General features: G+C 38.3%; 1 protein-coding gene across 1 annotated transcript in view; it reads left to right on the forward strand.

Annotated features, from left to right (window-relative positions):
• Positions 1–16,403, forward strand: part of CA10 (carbonic anhydrase X) — a 174,333-nt gene that overhangs the window by 119,248 nt on the left and 38,682 nt on the right. Inside the window, exon 4 of the mRNA XM_010075933.1 lies at positions 14,726–14,911. Within this exon, the coding sequence (XP_010074235.1) occupies positions 14,726–14,911 (186 nt within the window). The remainder of the gene's footprint in view (positions 1–14,725; positions 14,912–16,403) is intronic.

Genomic DNA, 16,403 nt, shown 5'->3' on the forward strand with positions numbered 1-16,403 from the left:
AATTTTCCTTAAAGATAGGGAGGATTTTTAATAATAAGTCAAATTTACAACTATGTGGACAACTATCACCTGATGTTGGTTCTGCTGGTTCCAGTAAGAGACTATCAGGCTGTGACTACAGCAGAGATCCAGAACGGTGTGTTCATCCTTTCAAACTCAGACGAAGGTAGGTCAGTGCTGACAATGTGTTTTGAATTGTTCCTGTGTCATATGTTCTCACAGCACTGCCAGATCCACAGATTAGAATTTATAATCTGTCCCACAGTCTTGATCAGGAGAAAATGTGTTCCCTAGCTTAGCTGAAGCACTGCGCTGTGCACATGAAGGGCTGAACGTTTCCTGAGCATTTTTAGGTGGGTAGAACATGCACATTCCTGTGCTACATGCTTTTGGCAGGATTTAGGTGTCTTTCAGACAGCAAATCGCAGAAAGCATTCAGAAGTTCTGCAAACATAGCAAAGAATAGGGAAACAGAACGATGGTTTTACCCAGAAGAGCCAAGGGACCTTTCCACCCGTATTTAACTTGCTGCAGAGGTACATAGGAACAGGTACTATAGGAAAAGCAGACTTGCAATTATAACTGCAGTATATATAGGACAATAAAAAGAGACCAAACCAACCAAGTCACTGAAAGACAAAGGGGAAAAAAAAATTCACTTTACACAATTACAGATGAAAATGTTAGGATTCACATTTTCCTAATAGCCTAAGGGACGCATGCAGGAGTTTCCGAGGATTATTAAAAGCAGCCCTCTCCCTTGAAATGCTGACTTACAGAATTCTGTTTACTCAGCGCTTCTGAGAATGAGGTCATGTCTGCTAAGGTGGAAATGTGGAAAAAGTTGGCCTAGATCGGTGTTTCTGAGACTTGCAGCATGCGTGGACCACTTCTGGTTCATCAGTCGCTATGTGTCTGCAGGTCCCTGCAACGGGCTCCGCTGCCCTGGAGGGACTCAGCTGCTGCTGAAGGCGAAGGCAGTTGGCAGTCCCACGTCCAGGGGGAACTGACTTACTGACGTTGTCACTTGGTGCCTCCTCATTGCAGTGTGACGGGATCAGGGCCCAGAGCTGGAGGAACTCTTTAGCCTAGAGTGTAGAATTTTTATCTCAGAAGCTGTTGGTTTGATTTTATTTTGCTTTTGTGTGACAGGACGTACAAGGAATGAAAGGCAGGGATTTAGGAGTATTGATTTTTCTTTTAAAATATGTAAATGCAAAAGACAAGAAGCAACCACATTTAAACCAGAAACCTGAAATCCCTTAAAGGTGATTTAGCCATAACATTTTTATTCAGGTTTTACTCAATACCTGTTACTATGTTGTCAATTGTCAGCTTGTATAGATCACATTTTATTCAGTAATCCCTTGGTGGTTCTGTTATACTTTATCCTCAATAAATTTATGTTGCAAGTATTTTTTTTTTTCGTGCTAGGAAAGCATAAGCTTGTAGGAAAAAGAAAAAAAATGAATGCTTTTGTAAAAGAGCTGGCATTACACCCTGAATACATATCCCTGACATGGAAATAGGCACCTATGTATTTGGATAATTATGTGTATGCTTTTAGTCCCAGAATGGATTTGTATATATACAAAACCACAGTTTTAATACCCAAGCTACACTTACTCTTGAGGTGGAATATCAAAAACATTTTTCTATTTCAAACTGAAATAATGTTTGCCCCTGCACATATTTCATTACAGTCTAATGTGTGCAAGAATTTTGCGTTGTTTCTATTTTATTTGCTTGCTTTAGTAATGTACATGCTATCATCATATAAACTTTCTGCCCATTTAACCAAAGAGTAATCGAGACAGTCATCCAGGTAGGTGAGCCTTTTTCAAAAGTCAGACTGAGCAGATGGTGTTTGAAGACACCATGATGTTCCTTAATATGTACAAAACTTTCATACATTCAGACAAAAGTAAAATAAATTCCCACGGTGATGAAAAATATTTTTGCAATTACATGCAACCTTTTCAGTGTTCTATGTTGACCTAGCCACTGGGTTTCCATCACTTTTCCTCTCTGAGTATTATGATTAGCCAAAATGTAATCTTGAAGTATTGTGTGTCCCATGTCATGACCAGAGGGAAGGACGTATCTGCATGTTAAATGGTGAAGGTGCTTAAGTTATTCTTCTATACATGAGGAAATCTGTTGCAATTAATAAAAATAGCATCCTTCTTCTCTTACCATGGTGGGTCGTCTCTAATGTCTGAAAGCAAGCATTGCCTTTCTCCACCCTTGCTATCTTACATTACCTCTAGAAACTCCTGCACATTGGCTGCCCATGCTACCCAAAGCTCCCATTAAACAGCTTCAGCCCTTCGCCCATGCTTAGGGATGGAAGTTGTCATTAAGGCTGTACGCGTAATTCAGTTTGGTGACTGAAATCACCTCTGGAAAGAGGAAATCTGCCACAGAAAGTTCTAGGTAGCCATACCTGTCTGGTTTTCATATGTAGCAAATTTAGCCTAGTGTCCTTAATAAAAATGGATGTCAACACTAGAAGGATAATGGATTCGAGTTCTGGCAAAACCTTCCCGTATAAATTCAGCCATTTGCCAAGTCAGTTGATGCCCTATTTTCAAGACTGTCATAGAAAGCGATTCTGAAGAGTCTCGGCTTATTAAAAATGGAGTACTAAAATCAATATAGCAATATCTTGTTGGACAAAATTCAATTTATCAACAGTTGTGTCATTTTAAAGATTATTAAAGGACTTGTTTATTAGGCATCATCTAGACTTTAGAAATAGTTGGTATGAAAATAATAAGACATAAGCCACAATGGACTTGCAAATCTTTCAATTACATCAAGTGGATATTTTTCTGTAAGTGATGGCCTGGAAGCATTTCCTATCTTTACTTTAGACTATATCAGCCAGCAATTACATATTAAAAACTGGTACTGCTCACAGATTTCAGTAGCTCAGGGGCAGACCCATTATTCAGAATCTGTGCCTTTCAAATTGTTAAAAAGACCAAGTGTCCTGAAATTTTCATTAACGTCTTGTAAGAAATACTTATGCTGATCTGCAGGAGTTAATTTTTGAAAGCTCCAGTTCAACTTCCGCCTAAATCCTATCTAGTTAGTAAGAACATAAGCACATTTAAAGTGTTTGCTGCAAGCGAGAACAACAAATCTGAGTATGAAACTGAACTCCAGAACTCATCTTCATCTAGGATAAAGTGAGCAAGGCTGTCTTTACACTGTAAATAAGATGCTCAGTACCTTTCAACTTCCCAGCTATAACTCATCACAAATAGGAATGTGAACACACAAGTGCATGTGCAAACACCCAGAGCTGAGAAAGACACCTCTTCACAGGTATTTGGGAGTATTCATCTTCTGGTTTGCATGCTACAGAGAAGGAAGAAGGTATAATAAATAAGAGGAAAAGCAATTGCTGATAAATGAGAATGCTGATCCATAACTGAATATGAAAGGTTCTCCCTTGGAAGATAATAAAGATGAACTTGTTAACATTATTGTTTCTACAGATTAAACATTCTTGAAACTCTTCAGAATATGTATGATAAAACACCCCTTAAAAAGGAACTTGGCTTTTTGTCTGGAAAGCTAAGATCCTATCCAGTCTAAATTGTATCCCTTCTGGAAAAACATTTAGTCCCATGCTGATTCCTAGCTAACTTTAGCACATAACCCCTTCTTTTCCTTATGGACTCTTCTGCAAAGCCAGATAAATCTGTATTTTGGTAAGCACAGTGACCAAGAAAAACAGAGGGGAACTGATGGTAAATTAGCATGATACAAAAATTATTTCTCTGATAGCCTTTTTCAGAATAGTTTCTCACCATTTCTTTATTATTTGAGCTAGTGAAACGTGTCTTTCACTCTGCATGGAATAAAACAAGCTTGGGAATGATGTAAGAGGAAAAAATTGCTTCTTGGTTTTCAGAGCTTTGTGTCACTTTGTTTACTTGTAAAAATACTAATTTACACACCTCCAGTATACGTGGAGCTATACAGAAGATTAGAATACCAAGCAAAGAAACAGCTCTTCCCCCATAGCCATGCAATCTATAAACACAGCAGGTAATGTAGAATGGGGAAAATAACAACCAAAGAGAGAAGGGGAAAAAAAACCACCAACAACAGAATAAACACAAAATCTCTTGACCAAGTTTTAGCAGAAGAGTGCTTATAAGTGAAGTCTTGAGAAGCTCTCTGATGGAACGGGCTTGTGTGTACATCCACTGGAATGACAATGTACCCATGTAACAGCAAGTCAGAAACATCAGAGGAGGCAGGGTCCGCCTCTGTGCCGTCACTTAGCCTGGGGCTCAGGTTCACGCTGCACCCCAGTTTCCCAGTCTTCCAGCCAGCTTGCACATAGACCCTCAGACACATTTGAATTAGAGGCAAATTGGAGCAAAGAGAAGATCCTTCTAGTTAAGCTAGAACTGATAATTCTTCAAGGAGCTCTATTTAAAAAAAAAAAAAAAAAAAAAAAGGTGTATTTGTGGAAGAGAGTGAAATGTCAAGAAAAGCAAAGATAGGTTCAGGATAGGATTCATTTGTTTTTCTTTTATTTCTACCTCTACTGCAGTTCCACTGTTTTCTCAACATCGAAAGGCACACAAACGCATTTGAGGCAGAGAAAATGAGAAAAGTAAAACAGTCCTCTGTTAAATAGGAACAATAATATTTCCAACCAGAAAGGCTAATTTATTCACCTTCTTTAGAGAACTAGAAAAAGCAGCCCAGGACAGAACAGCTCTCTTCTGCTGCTCAAAAAAACCCAGTGAAGTATGCTACTAGGCAGAATAGCTCATGATTTTTGCATGCCACAAAGGATTTGCCTTGACACATAATGAATTTTATTGAGGTCAAATTTCAAGTTATCTAAATACTAGTTTACCTCCAGAGATTCAGGGCTCAGGAAATCATTTTGCAATAACTATGCATTTTTTCCTCGGCAGCGATTTGGGGAGCAGCTTGATATTGTGAAATGCTCTGCTTTCAAAAACTTGCTACGGTTCTGCTAAAAAAGCTCATAAAACTTTTGTCCCTTTCATGGCTAAAAAGCTGAGGTTTATAGATTCTTCTTTTCATTTCCACTGACTTATAATTTCAGTAAAGCATTACTGTGCTTCTCTGGCTACACAACCACTCAGACGCTGCAATTTCCCTTAAACAGGGTTCAGTATGTTGCGCATTCTTGGAACTTCATGGCTAGCGTGGTCCGGTCACTTCATTATTTTAGAGGGTTTATGAAAACTTAATAGGCATAGAAATTTAGAACTTCCTGGCAGCAAAAGAATTAGAGAAATAAAGAACTACAACAAATGGGGTTTCCTGGCTCTTGAAAAATTGTATCATTAACCTTAATAATTGTATGTTTTGACTGCAGAGTAAAACAGATGAACCTTGAATGCCCATCGTTTACCCTGCTCAGAAAGCCGTCAGACAACAGTCTAATGCTCTGGTTGCACAACAGCAAGAAGGGTTTGCCAACTTATTAATCTAGGCCTGTGTGTGAGGACAGACATTTTTTGTCCTTTTTCTATTCACAGAAGTTAGTAAAAAAGAAAATATTGTATTTCTGTATATGTATACGTACAGATATATACATATATAGAAAGATGTGTGTATTTACGTACAAAAATAAAGGGATACAGGTAAATAAAGTGGTGACTGCATTAATAACCTGCACAACACCACAGTGTTATTTTACCCCTTAGCTTGAAAGATTCTTCCCAGGTGAATTTAGCATAGCCTTTCTGTTAATGCTACATACAAACAGTGAAGTAGAAGATACGCTGACAGTGTTCTAGAACTTTAGAAAGTCTGAATACGCTTATTAACATGCAGTTGATCAAATGAGATATTAATCATCTAATGTCTAAAATTTGTCTTGGTATATGGAATACGAAAGGAAAGTGAAACACACTGATGTCAATATATGTCCTATAAATTTCCATCTGATCTGGATTCCATTGGAAAACCTCTGGCATTTCAACCCAAGAGCTCTCTGAAGGAGCTCTGAAATCCAGGCGGCTACCAAAGGTCAGTGCATCTCGATATCTCTCACTGAAAAAGGACTCAATTAGACCCCCAGGATTTTAACATATTCAATTTTACATTTTATACTTACATAAAAAAAAAAAAATCTTTCATCTATCTGGATTTCTCAAGTTTGGAGTCTTCTGTACCATGTACAACCTTTTGAAAATTTATGTAAGCCTTCAGATTTTTTAAAAGGCAGCTCTTTTGACATCCCCTTATCAGAGACAAAATTATCCTTAACACAGTTTTTAATGCAGATTCTTCAAACTAAAATCTCGTTACGGATTGCTAGACTAAATTAGGGTAATGAGTTCTCCAAGCCCCGGTTATTCTCTCAATAACTTATTGATTTAGCCTAATTCTGTACTAAGGTTAATGAACTAAAAGGAAGACACAAATGTAATTTTTCCCTCTCATATAACACCTCTAACTGTGTCACAGCACAGGATGAGACTTGTCATCAGTGGTACAAAGGTGGCTATAGAAGCACAGGATTAGGAACTGCTCAGTCCAGTTCTGCAATGTCACACAGTCTGTCGAGCTTAGAACGCCCAAAAACATCCTTTTGAAACACTAAAACACGACACAGGCACACAACACATCGCAACGAACTCGAGTTCTCTGCTAACAAACCAAAGTCACTCCAGAGTCTGCCACAGCAGGGACACATCCCTTTCTGCTGTTCAAGCACTAACAGAATTTATATAAAAAAACCCAGCAGTGATCTCGGTATGGAGACCGTGCTCCATTCTACACACGATCACGAAGAATTTAGGACTTGACATAATCCCTTCAACGTTTTACCTGGCTGAAGATGCCTGTGATTATTGCTGCCTTATCTGCTAGGTAGCTGCATGGTTCTTGCTGCGTGTAAAGAAGTCTCTTAGGGTCACATTGCAGCATGACTTGCTTTCACGGATTCTCTTACATGGCTTCAGTCTGCCTGCAAATATTCAGGCTGTAGCTTTCATACTACACAGCAGAAGATGGTGAACGTTGAGATCCACTCTGCTTTCCTACAGCAAAACATTCTTCTTTATTTCTTTTTTCTCCCCAAACAGCATATAATGGATCCCTCCATGCAAGAAGCTCTCAGCATCAAGATATATCCCCCACTTAAAATCCTTACTGGTCCCTCAGGCCTTCAGCCAGCACTGGTGGAAGGAGATCTCTTGGCCAGTCACAGAGGCCAGTTTTTCTGCTTTTCTCTTCCAATAATTCAATCTTGATTTTAAAAATCCAATGAAAGTTCTGGGATGAAATTCACCTACTCCATAGGGTTTAAATGTAGTCGGAATATTTTAGATTAAGGAGAGCACGATTTCACCATAAGGCTGGTGTCAACATGCACAGCAATTAGTAATGCTAGACGCCATGAATTTGGCTGCATCTGCTTTAGGCTTCATAGTTACTACCAGGCAAAAATCATTGCATTAATGGAGTAGTGGAAATACAACAAAGCGCTTTATTATCCCTAAAAGGCAGCATGTGGCATATAGACTCTGTGGGGTATTACCAGCGTCCTAGGAGTGGTTTCATTCATTCACGTCCTGTGGCATATAATTATCTCAGAATAACTATGACCCTGCGGGTCCTCTATTAAAATTGTATTTTTGTTACAGAATGGTGTATACATTATTGAAGCACATTATTTTGATCACTGAAAATTGACATATTGGGCTCATTAGCCAGTAAACCTGAATATTTAATTTATGAGGTTTGCTCCAAGTTTTTTACAGATCAGTCACTTAAGGGAAGCAAACAGGCAAAACTGCAGAGCAGTGAATGGGGAAGATTCTTACTGAAAACGGTGCTTTAAAAAGCAAAAAAAGTGTGTCATGCCATATGCTGATACGTGACACATAACATTAGGCAGGTAAATTGGTTAATTGGACTCATTAACATCATTTCCTTTTTAAAACTTATCAGCTATGAAGATGAAAAGATTATTTTAATCTTTACACATCTCTCTTACATTTTACATTTCTCACACAGGCCTTTCTTTAATCAAATATTGATGGTGGTGCCTGTTGTTCTTCAAAGCTCAGCAATTACAGTGCAGCTCCCTCCCAGTAAGTGGCACTGTATCAAAACACTGCTATTTCCTTATTTTTAATTCCTCCCACTTTTTTTTTTTTTTTAATAAACACAACACAAGATCTACTGCATTCTTGCCAGCAAAGGCACTCTAGATGCCTTGCTTATCTGATGGGCTCCAAGCAGCCTGCTGAGCCTGCATCCTCCAGACACTTGGTTGTAGACTGGAAACCTGCTTGTGATGCAAAAGACCCCACAGTTCTGTCCCCCAGCTGAAACCACCGCTTCTGGAACTAAAGCCACGGATTACAATTGTGTCACACAAAAAATATGAGGTTTAATTTTCTGCCTGGCTGTGGCAGTCCCCGTGGTATATAGGTGAAAGCTACACGGGATGGGTCAGCAGTGCTCTCTGCTGGCAGCGAGGAAAGTTTGCAGGAAACAGCTGGAATTTGCCTTAAAATTGCCTTCAAAAATAAAGCATGAAAGACTTTGCATATGTATCTATGTCTAAGGCCTCCGTACATTTCTAGGCAAATCTGTAAAGATCATGATTTACAAGGTCAAGAGCATGCTGTTCATTGCAGACATGACTTTGACAATGACGTTATTCTGGCAGCGTTTCCATGGTCCTTTACATACTGTTGCATACAATGATTAAGCGTAAAGACGAAGGCAAGGAAAAAGTATTATGAAAAATAACTATTCAAATGTACAAATGTTCATGAAATGTACTTAAATAAAACTGAATGCTCTGTAGAAAACAATTGTTTGTTTAAAAACAATTTACAAATTCTTACGTGCATGCATGTGTCTACATATATATACACAAGAAGAATACTGCAAGACAAGGAGAGAGCTCTCTAAAGGTTTGGAAAATCTGTAGAACAATTGTTTCCTATTTGATTATATCAATCTGCTCTTTAAGAGAAGACTTTCAAAAAGAAGAATACCATTTTTAAACAACTGTTAAATAATTTAGAAGAATAACTCTGTTAAATCATTTTATTTTCCAGCTTGGGTCCCCTCTACCAACATCTAGAAAATCAAGTCAGCAGCTTAAAACTACTCCTAAAACTAACTGGATGCCATAAGCACAATCTTAAGAAAGTGAATGGTCTTGTATACCCACTGCTTTGAAAGAAGGGAACATAATTCTGCTGCAGAGAACTTAGCAGTGTGCCTTAGTAGGTTACGTTTGAAATTCTGGTTTGGTGCGATGCTTCATCACTGTCCCTGAAGTCAGATTTCAAATCACAGACTTGCCCTGCAGTCTATGTAAACTCAGACTTTCAAGCCCTGAAGCAGCGTCTGCTTTGCAGAGGAGAGATACAAGGTACTTGCTACAGTACGATCAGTTTAAATCAGGGAGGACAGCACTTCATAGCACAGAATATGGTCTGGTCAAGATACTGTGAACAACAGCCAAAAACATTTAAAAAAAGAAACTCTCCTGAGGGACTCAGAAAAACATGATTCAGTTCATTACTGCACTTCGAAACTCAAGTTCAGGTGACATGAGCTACAGAGTGAATTTTGCGTAGGACGATCCTGTCTAAGTGTCAGGAAGAGAATAAAACAACCTGGCATTGATGTTTATTTACCCTAGCAAGACAAAAGCCAATTGCAGACGTATATTTGAATTTTTTAAAGTACCCCTAGATGACCGATGCTAGGAACAGTTTAATACTAGTGTTAATGTTTTAATGTTTCCATGGAGCGCTTGTGCCTCCATGATCCTGCTGGGGAGAAGTCGAGCAGAAAACCAACGGCAGGTGACAGATGCCTTCAGCTCCACGCTGCACTCCCTAGGCCACCCGCTGCTGTCACTACAGGGATATGGAAAGGCAGAAACCAAAGGTAATGACAGAGTATGTGGCATTAGTATTTCAGGTGCTGCTAACGGGGGAGGGAAGCCCACCACTGCCTGAGCTCGCAGAGCTGCTTCCCTGTTCCGCTGGAATGTAGGACTCCAGGAGGAAAATATGGAGCCAGATGGCAGATGATAGACACTTGATTATTGCAGGATATAAAACTGGGGCACTACGACACCTTCAAAACACTCTTCCATCCTTGGTAATTTGCTTACAGCACAGGGCCTTCTTTGGGCTGTATCTATTTTCATCCTCAAGAAAGGAACGTCTCATACTGCAGATAATATCCAAGGACACCCCAGCAGGCAGCCACACTCAATTGATTTTCCTGTTTCCTCACATTCGGTGCTGCTGCACTGGCAGGTACTGATACAAGTTTAAAAATGTTCTCAGAATTAATCTTCAGACCGCTCTCACCTGAATAAACCCCAAACACGCTGTTTTGCTATTTTGTGAAGGTCCCTGGGGAGCAGAGAGCCTGCGCTACCCCTTGAAGGAAGGTGACAGTGAACTGCCAACGTAGCATGGGACTGAAAGGCAAAGAATCCATCCACCTCCTTCTCCTTTCCTCTCGCATTCCCTGCTTACATTTCCAGCGTGGCTTCACCCTGAAACAGGCTGATTGTTCTGTCACTTCTCCTGCTCAGGGTTTTGGAGGCTATTTTAACACAGGCTGTAATGTAAAGATGTAGGTCACAAAGGAAGTTCTGAAAAGTATTTAGCTCAGGACTAGTTGTGGAAGAAAAGACGAAGGAAACAAGATATACAGTTAGCTGGGACACAACAAAAATGCTTCCACAAGTGCAGGATTAAAGAACATCATTAGAAAAAAAAATGTTTCTGGGTTCGGGTTTTCTTTTTCCCCCCTAATGGTCATAAAGACCCGTAGAGTTTCCAGATAATCATGCATCAAAGAGTTTGTGTTTATTAGATGTGCACTTTTATTGATTTTGTTTGTGTTCCACCTTTCAAAAAGAAGAATTGAGACTGTTTGTGATCACAGGACCAGCAAGTTACACACGAGTATTCAGATCTGACTCAGAAAGGTAGCACGGTACGCGTTAGCGGCATGTGCCTGTGTGGCTGTCTTGCATCAAGATAAATGGAGAGAATAATGCTGCTGGGGAATTACATGCACAAAGCTCTGTGAAGCAAGAATTAAAATGAAAAAGATTAAATAGAAAATAACTACATCAGGAACATGTTAATAATGTAATTAAAGTCTAGCAAAGTTGAACTGTTCCACAGTTAAGGCTGAAGCCCATCAACATGATCTCTTCTACTTGGGGATTTTGCCACGGGTAAAATTATCTGTTTGGAAACGTGTCCTAATGCATGCGGAAAATGGGGTCCTCTAGGAATGTGGTGATCATTAGATTTGACGGTATTGGACTTGGCTGTTTTCTCAGACCAGCTTTTACTGATGCTTTAATATATGTTTTCTTTACTGCAGTCTCATTTCTAGTACATAAGATAAATGTGAATATTGATCCTTTCGAAAAACAGGAGGGCAAAATTTAGTGCTCTGTTTTTCCCCAAGCTTGTTTGCTGTTTTCATCATTATATAACTTTCAAGTCAAAGAAGAACACAGAACAAAAGAGTTACTTAATAGTTACTGAAGAGTTACTTAATCTTACTATGAAGCTTACTCTGACACATTAAGGAAATTCTTATGTAGATCTTAACAGATCTTTTATGTTATCCTTTTAAACTACCCTATAACATTTTATCCAATCCACAGAATGGTATAAAAATAAATACTGTGCTTTCTGGAGTAGCAGATATCATTGACTGTACCAGGCAGAGCCAACATCTTTCCCATAAGGCGCTCCTCTCCTCACACTGTTTATTGTGTAAGAGAATGTACAAAATACAGAAGATACCTCCTCGTTAACTTCTGTGCCTGCAGCCTTTTACAAGACCACACGTGACTCTGCTTTCCACAAAACCAGCTCAGTTTGTTCTTCTAAAACAAGAGTGCACCATCACTTTAAAGGCTCAGTACCATAAAATATGGAAAATCCTTCTTTTATCAGTAGGTTCATGTAGTGAATAAGATCATAAACTTTTTTTGTCTCCAGTAGCAGTTAAAACTGCACATGGTGAAAAGACAAAGTTCTGACAAAACAATGGAAGACAAACTTCTTTTTTTTCTTGCATTGATTTTTGCGTGACAGTTTCCTGAAAAATGCATTTGCAGACTTTGAGCTTGCAAACAGAAGGTGATTGCACTTCCGTGATACTATGTCCTGCAACTGTAAATGGTTATACTGGAATGTACGCTTTTAAAGGTGATAAGATACTGGGTTTGTACATAGAACAGACAATATCCTGAACTGCAGTAAAGAATTTCACATAGCGTTATGGTGATACTTCCCATAATCAAGCACAGCTTACTCTACAATCTTGGCAAGTCAGAAAAATCTCTGGAAATTTAAAAAAAAAAAAAAGGTACCTAAGTATTTCAATCTTTCATTCAGATATCATCTGAGTAGATGGCAGATGTAAGACACTTCTATTCTTGAGGGAAGCAAATGCCCATGAAGGAAATGCCTCTTAAAAATTGCTGGGAATGGTGGTATGTGTTGACACTCTCAAGAAAAGAAGTGGGCATGTCCTGAAGGCGCAGTCTGGTCCTGGATCTAGACGGGTTCATGTGGCCGTCTTCCCTTGCGCACACACTCACAACAGGAAAACCAGTGCTCCACTTAAGCCTAAGGCAGCACATGAGAGGGCAAGACCTTGCACTGTTCAAATTGAACATCTTGGGTTTTGTAACAGCTGTGTGTGCCCGTGCGGATTTTTATAGGCTCACTTCAAGCGTCCATCCCTCCCTGCAGGTCAGCAGTGAGGCATGTCAGGTACCTCGTTGTGTTGCCGGTGTTCATCCTCTGCAGCTAGGTAGGGAAATTCTGGTTTAGAACAGTCAATACGATCTCATTACAAGCACTGCATTTTTATGAGGGGGGAAATGAGAATGACAAATGTTACTCCTGTTCATGAATTTACCTCTTATCATTTCCCCTCTCTGCTCTGCAGAGTTATTTGATTCATATTAGGGGTTATTTGGGTCACTTTTAACCTTGAGAGGGAAAATAATGGCAACCTAATTTGAGGTTTGTACCAATTTAAGTAAGAAAATGGATTCTGAATATTTTGCATAGTTGCTAAATTCAGCTGAGTGTTCAGTGAAGCGTGAGTTTCCGAATGTGAATAGGAGGCTTTCAACCATTTTCCCCTATTTGTTTTTCAACTCCATTTGTTACTTACAATTAGCAGTTTTATGTCATTCATCTGCAGTGTACTGAAACTGAATTTGATAAACTGACCTTCTTCCACCTATTAAACTAAACTTGCTATTTAATTATTATGCATGCAAAGTCAAGCAGAAAAATTAAGGAGCATTTATAAATAAGATCATTGTGTTTAGTTTGCAATGAACAGGAATATTTGTGTTTATTACTTTTCATAAGAACTTTATTACTGCTTATTTTGAATTGGAATGAACACAAAATATAGAGCATCTGTATCAAAGTTTAAAACCCCACAACAATCAAAAGCTGTTTAGTCTCATGCATTTAGTTCTGTTGCACAGTCTGTTCAGTGTAACTTTTTACAACACGCTGTGCAAGAAAGCAGGTCATTTAAACTCAGTAATTAGTATTACAGATAAAATGACACTGCGGCAATGTTAATTACTGTAGTACTGATGTAGTATAGGATATCATACATAACAGCCAGGTCTTTAATTTTAAATTGAAGTGCAACAAAGCATATTGCTACACTTCTTAAAGTAAATGAATGTTATTCAAGTGTACCATTTGGATCCACACAGAATGTTTTTAAATCAATCACAATTCTGCTTTAACTCAAACTGGCATATTTCACTTTCTAATGGCATAAATTAAGGAACGTCTTGCTATAAGAACTTTTCCTGTGGCAGTGGGAATTCTGACAGAATTATATTCCATATGAAAAATTTCTACATTCATTTTCTTTTTTCATTACAGCAGCTGTAAATCAGTTTGCAAATGAAGCCTAACATTCAGTCGTCTTAAAATTAAAGATCAGTCTTGAAGAGCATTGCAGCTATTGGAGGTGTAGTAGGAACTAGAGATATATGATCAAATTGTAATTAATTCTGTACTGCTATAGCTAAACTATCTGGCAATTGTAAACATAAAATATTCATAACAAAACAGCGAGTTGCAGAGGAGGACAAGGAAAGTTTTTCCCTGCAGCTCCAGTAGGAGTAGGGCTCCCTATTTATGAATAATTATAATTATATCTCTGCTTTTTGCAGCACCTTTACTTTTGGATAACTTTGTTATAAATATTAAAGGATGAAAAAGGTGACTTAAATTTCAGATTTGTTCAAGTGTACTTAAATAATTTATGTCAGCTGAAATGTTCCCATTTTCAGTGCAGAAATTTTGTAATGAAGCCATTATTCAGACCTCGCATAAAAAAAAAAATCTAAAAGCCTACTTATTTAGAAGTATAATAATCCTATTCACTGTGTTAACCGTGTGCCCTTGGCTAAAATAGGTACATATGGATTTAGGAAAATATTTGACTATACAGTATCAGATTCAAAGCAGAAGTTGAAGTATAACCTCAGGTTGTGTATTTCATCTCACAACAATAAGATGTATTGCTGCAGTTAAACAAAGGTGTGGAAAAAGCAAAATCCTGAAGTACATATAACAAGTTTCTAGGATTTACAAATTATTTTGAAAAGATGCATTTTTTTTTTCCCTTACCCCATTTTGTTTAGGTCGGTGGCACAATGTACAATACAGGGAGACACGTATCGCTACGGTTAGACAAAGAGCATTTGGTCAACATCTCTGGAGGACCGATGACATATAGTCACCGCTTAGAGGAAATCCGGTTACACTTTGGAAGTGAAGACAGCCAGGGATCAGAGCACCTACTCAATGGACAGGCTTTCTCTGGGGAGGTAAGTCAACATATTTGGAGTTACAAATGAACCAGTACGAATTACTCACTTTCCGTTTCTGCCTGCAGGTATTTGCAAACTGATTTGTACTCAAAAATTGTTTCCTTTTGTCCATTCTGAAAATCAGGGAATTCTTTTTTTTTTCGTCTTTATTTGCCCATTGCTGCAACTTGTGTGACTCTCATCTAAAAATGAAACTGTTGTATTTATTGTCTGCATAGACACGCTGTATCCTCATACACGCTACTTACAAAGTAATCAAATATCTTTGGATGGATCCTATAAAACCCTAGTAAACGCAAATACAAGATTAACCACAAAGTAGTTCTGAAAGTGCTTCAAAGTTCTTATAAAAGTGCTACTTCTGCTACTCAACAGTGCATAACACTTTACATTATCTCTCTGCCTTTGATTCATGAGGTGATATTTAATTTTAGAGATGGTTCCACAGAACTCTGTTGGTCTGCTCAAGAAATAAAGTTAATTCCACAAGTAAACCCTGGCAGAATTGGAACTTGCTTTGTATTTTAACTGCATGTCTGTAATTGTCCCTGAACAGACCATAATTTTATGATCCTCATTGCTGTTGCAGGATAGGCCATTACTCTGGCTGGATAAATATTTTAGTCTCGTATATGGAGTACTTTTCCAAGATGCAAAGTTTGCAGACTTTCTGGTAGATAAAGCAGGATCTTTCCATTCTTCTTATTTGGACCATTTTGCCATTGAAGAAATGGACAGGGTCTGCAGTACCCCATCCTTCATCCGCTTGTGCCATGTCTATGGACTATCTAGCTTGCAACTCTACTCCAAATAAAATAACGCTTTAGAATAGCTGTATATTACTGCAGGGATTGTTTTTAAAGATACTGGAGGTATGCCTGTTACCATTCTTTCAGAAGATCAAAATGAATAAATTTCATAATAAAGCACTTATTTTCTTGGGGATGAATAATCAAATTACCATCTGTACTATCTGTCCCAGACTCTGGTGATGAGTCAGTTAATGTGTGGCATTTTCTTTGGCACTGTGCAACAGCAGTTATTTAAGAGTAGGAAATTAATTGCAGAGTTGTCAAATGATGGTGTTATAATTGATGGTAATCATTTGCTTTGTTTTATAAGCTACATAGATGTATAACATAGCCAGTGGCAGCTTTTTCATTAAATTATTCGTGTCTTACACAACTGACTTCTGGTTGCCCTTGTTAAATGCTATAACCAGGGAACATATAACGTATTACGTCTTTACGAGCTCAAAGCTAAGTATGCTGTAGTGAATAAGGCCTTTGCTTTACTAATCAGATTTACAGAAGGGCTGCTTTCAAACAAAAGCAAGAATACCATTGCACTTGATATGATGTATCAGCGTCATTTCAGATATTTTTAAAAGAGTTTTTAAATTACAAATTCATCAGTCATAGACTGTAACAAAAGGTAACAATGTAGAGTGTTGTTTTGCAATATTTAGTATGTAACTAGGCTCTTCTGG

Source organism: Pterocles gutturalis, unplaced genomic scaffold, assembly GCF_000699245.1.
Source record: "Pterocles gutturalis isolate BGI_N339 unplaced genomic scaffold, ASM69924v1 scaffold3548, whole genome shotgun sequence".
Lineage (NCBI taxonomy): Eukaryota > Metazoa > Chordata > Aves > Pterocliformes > Pteroclidae > Pterocles > Pterocles gutturalis.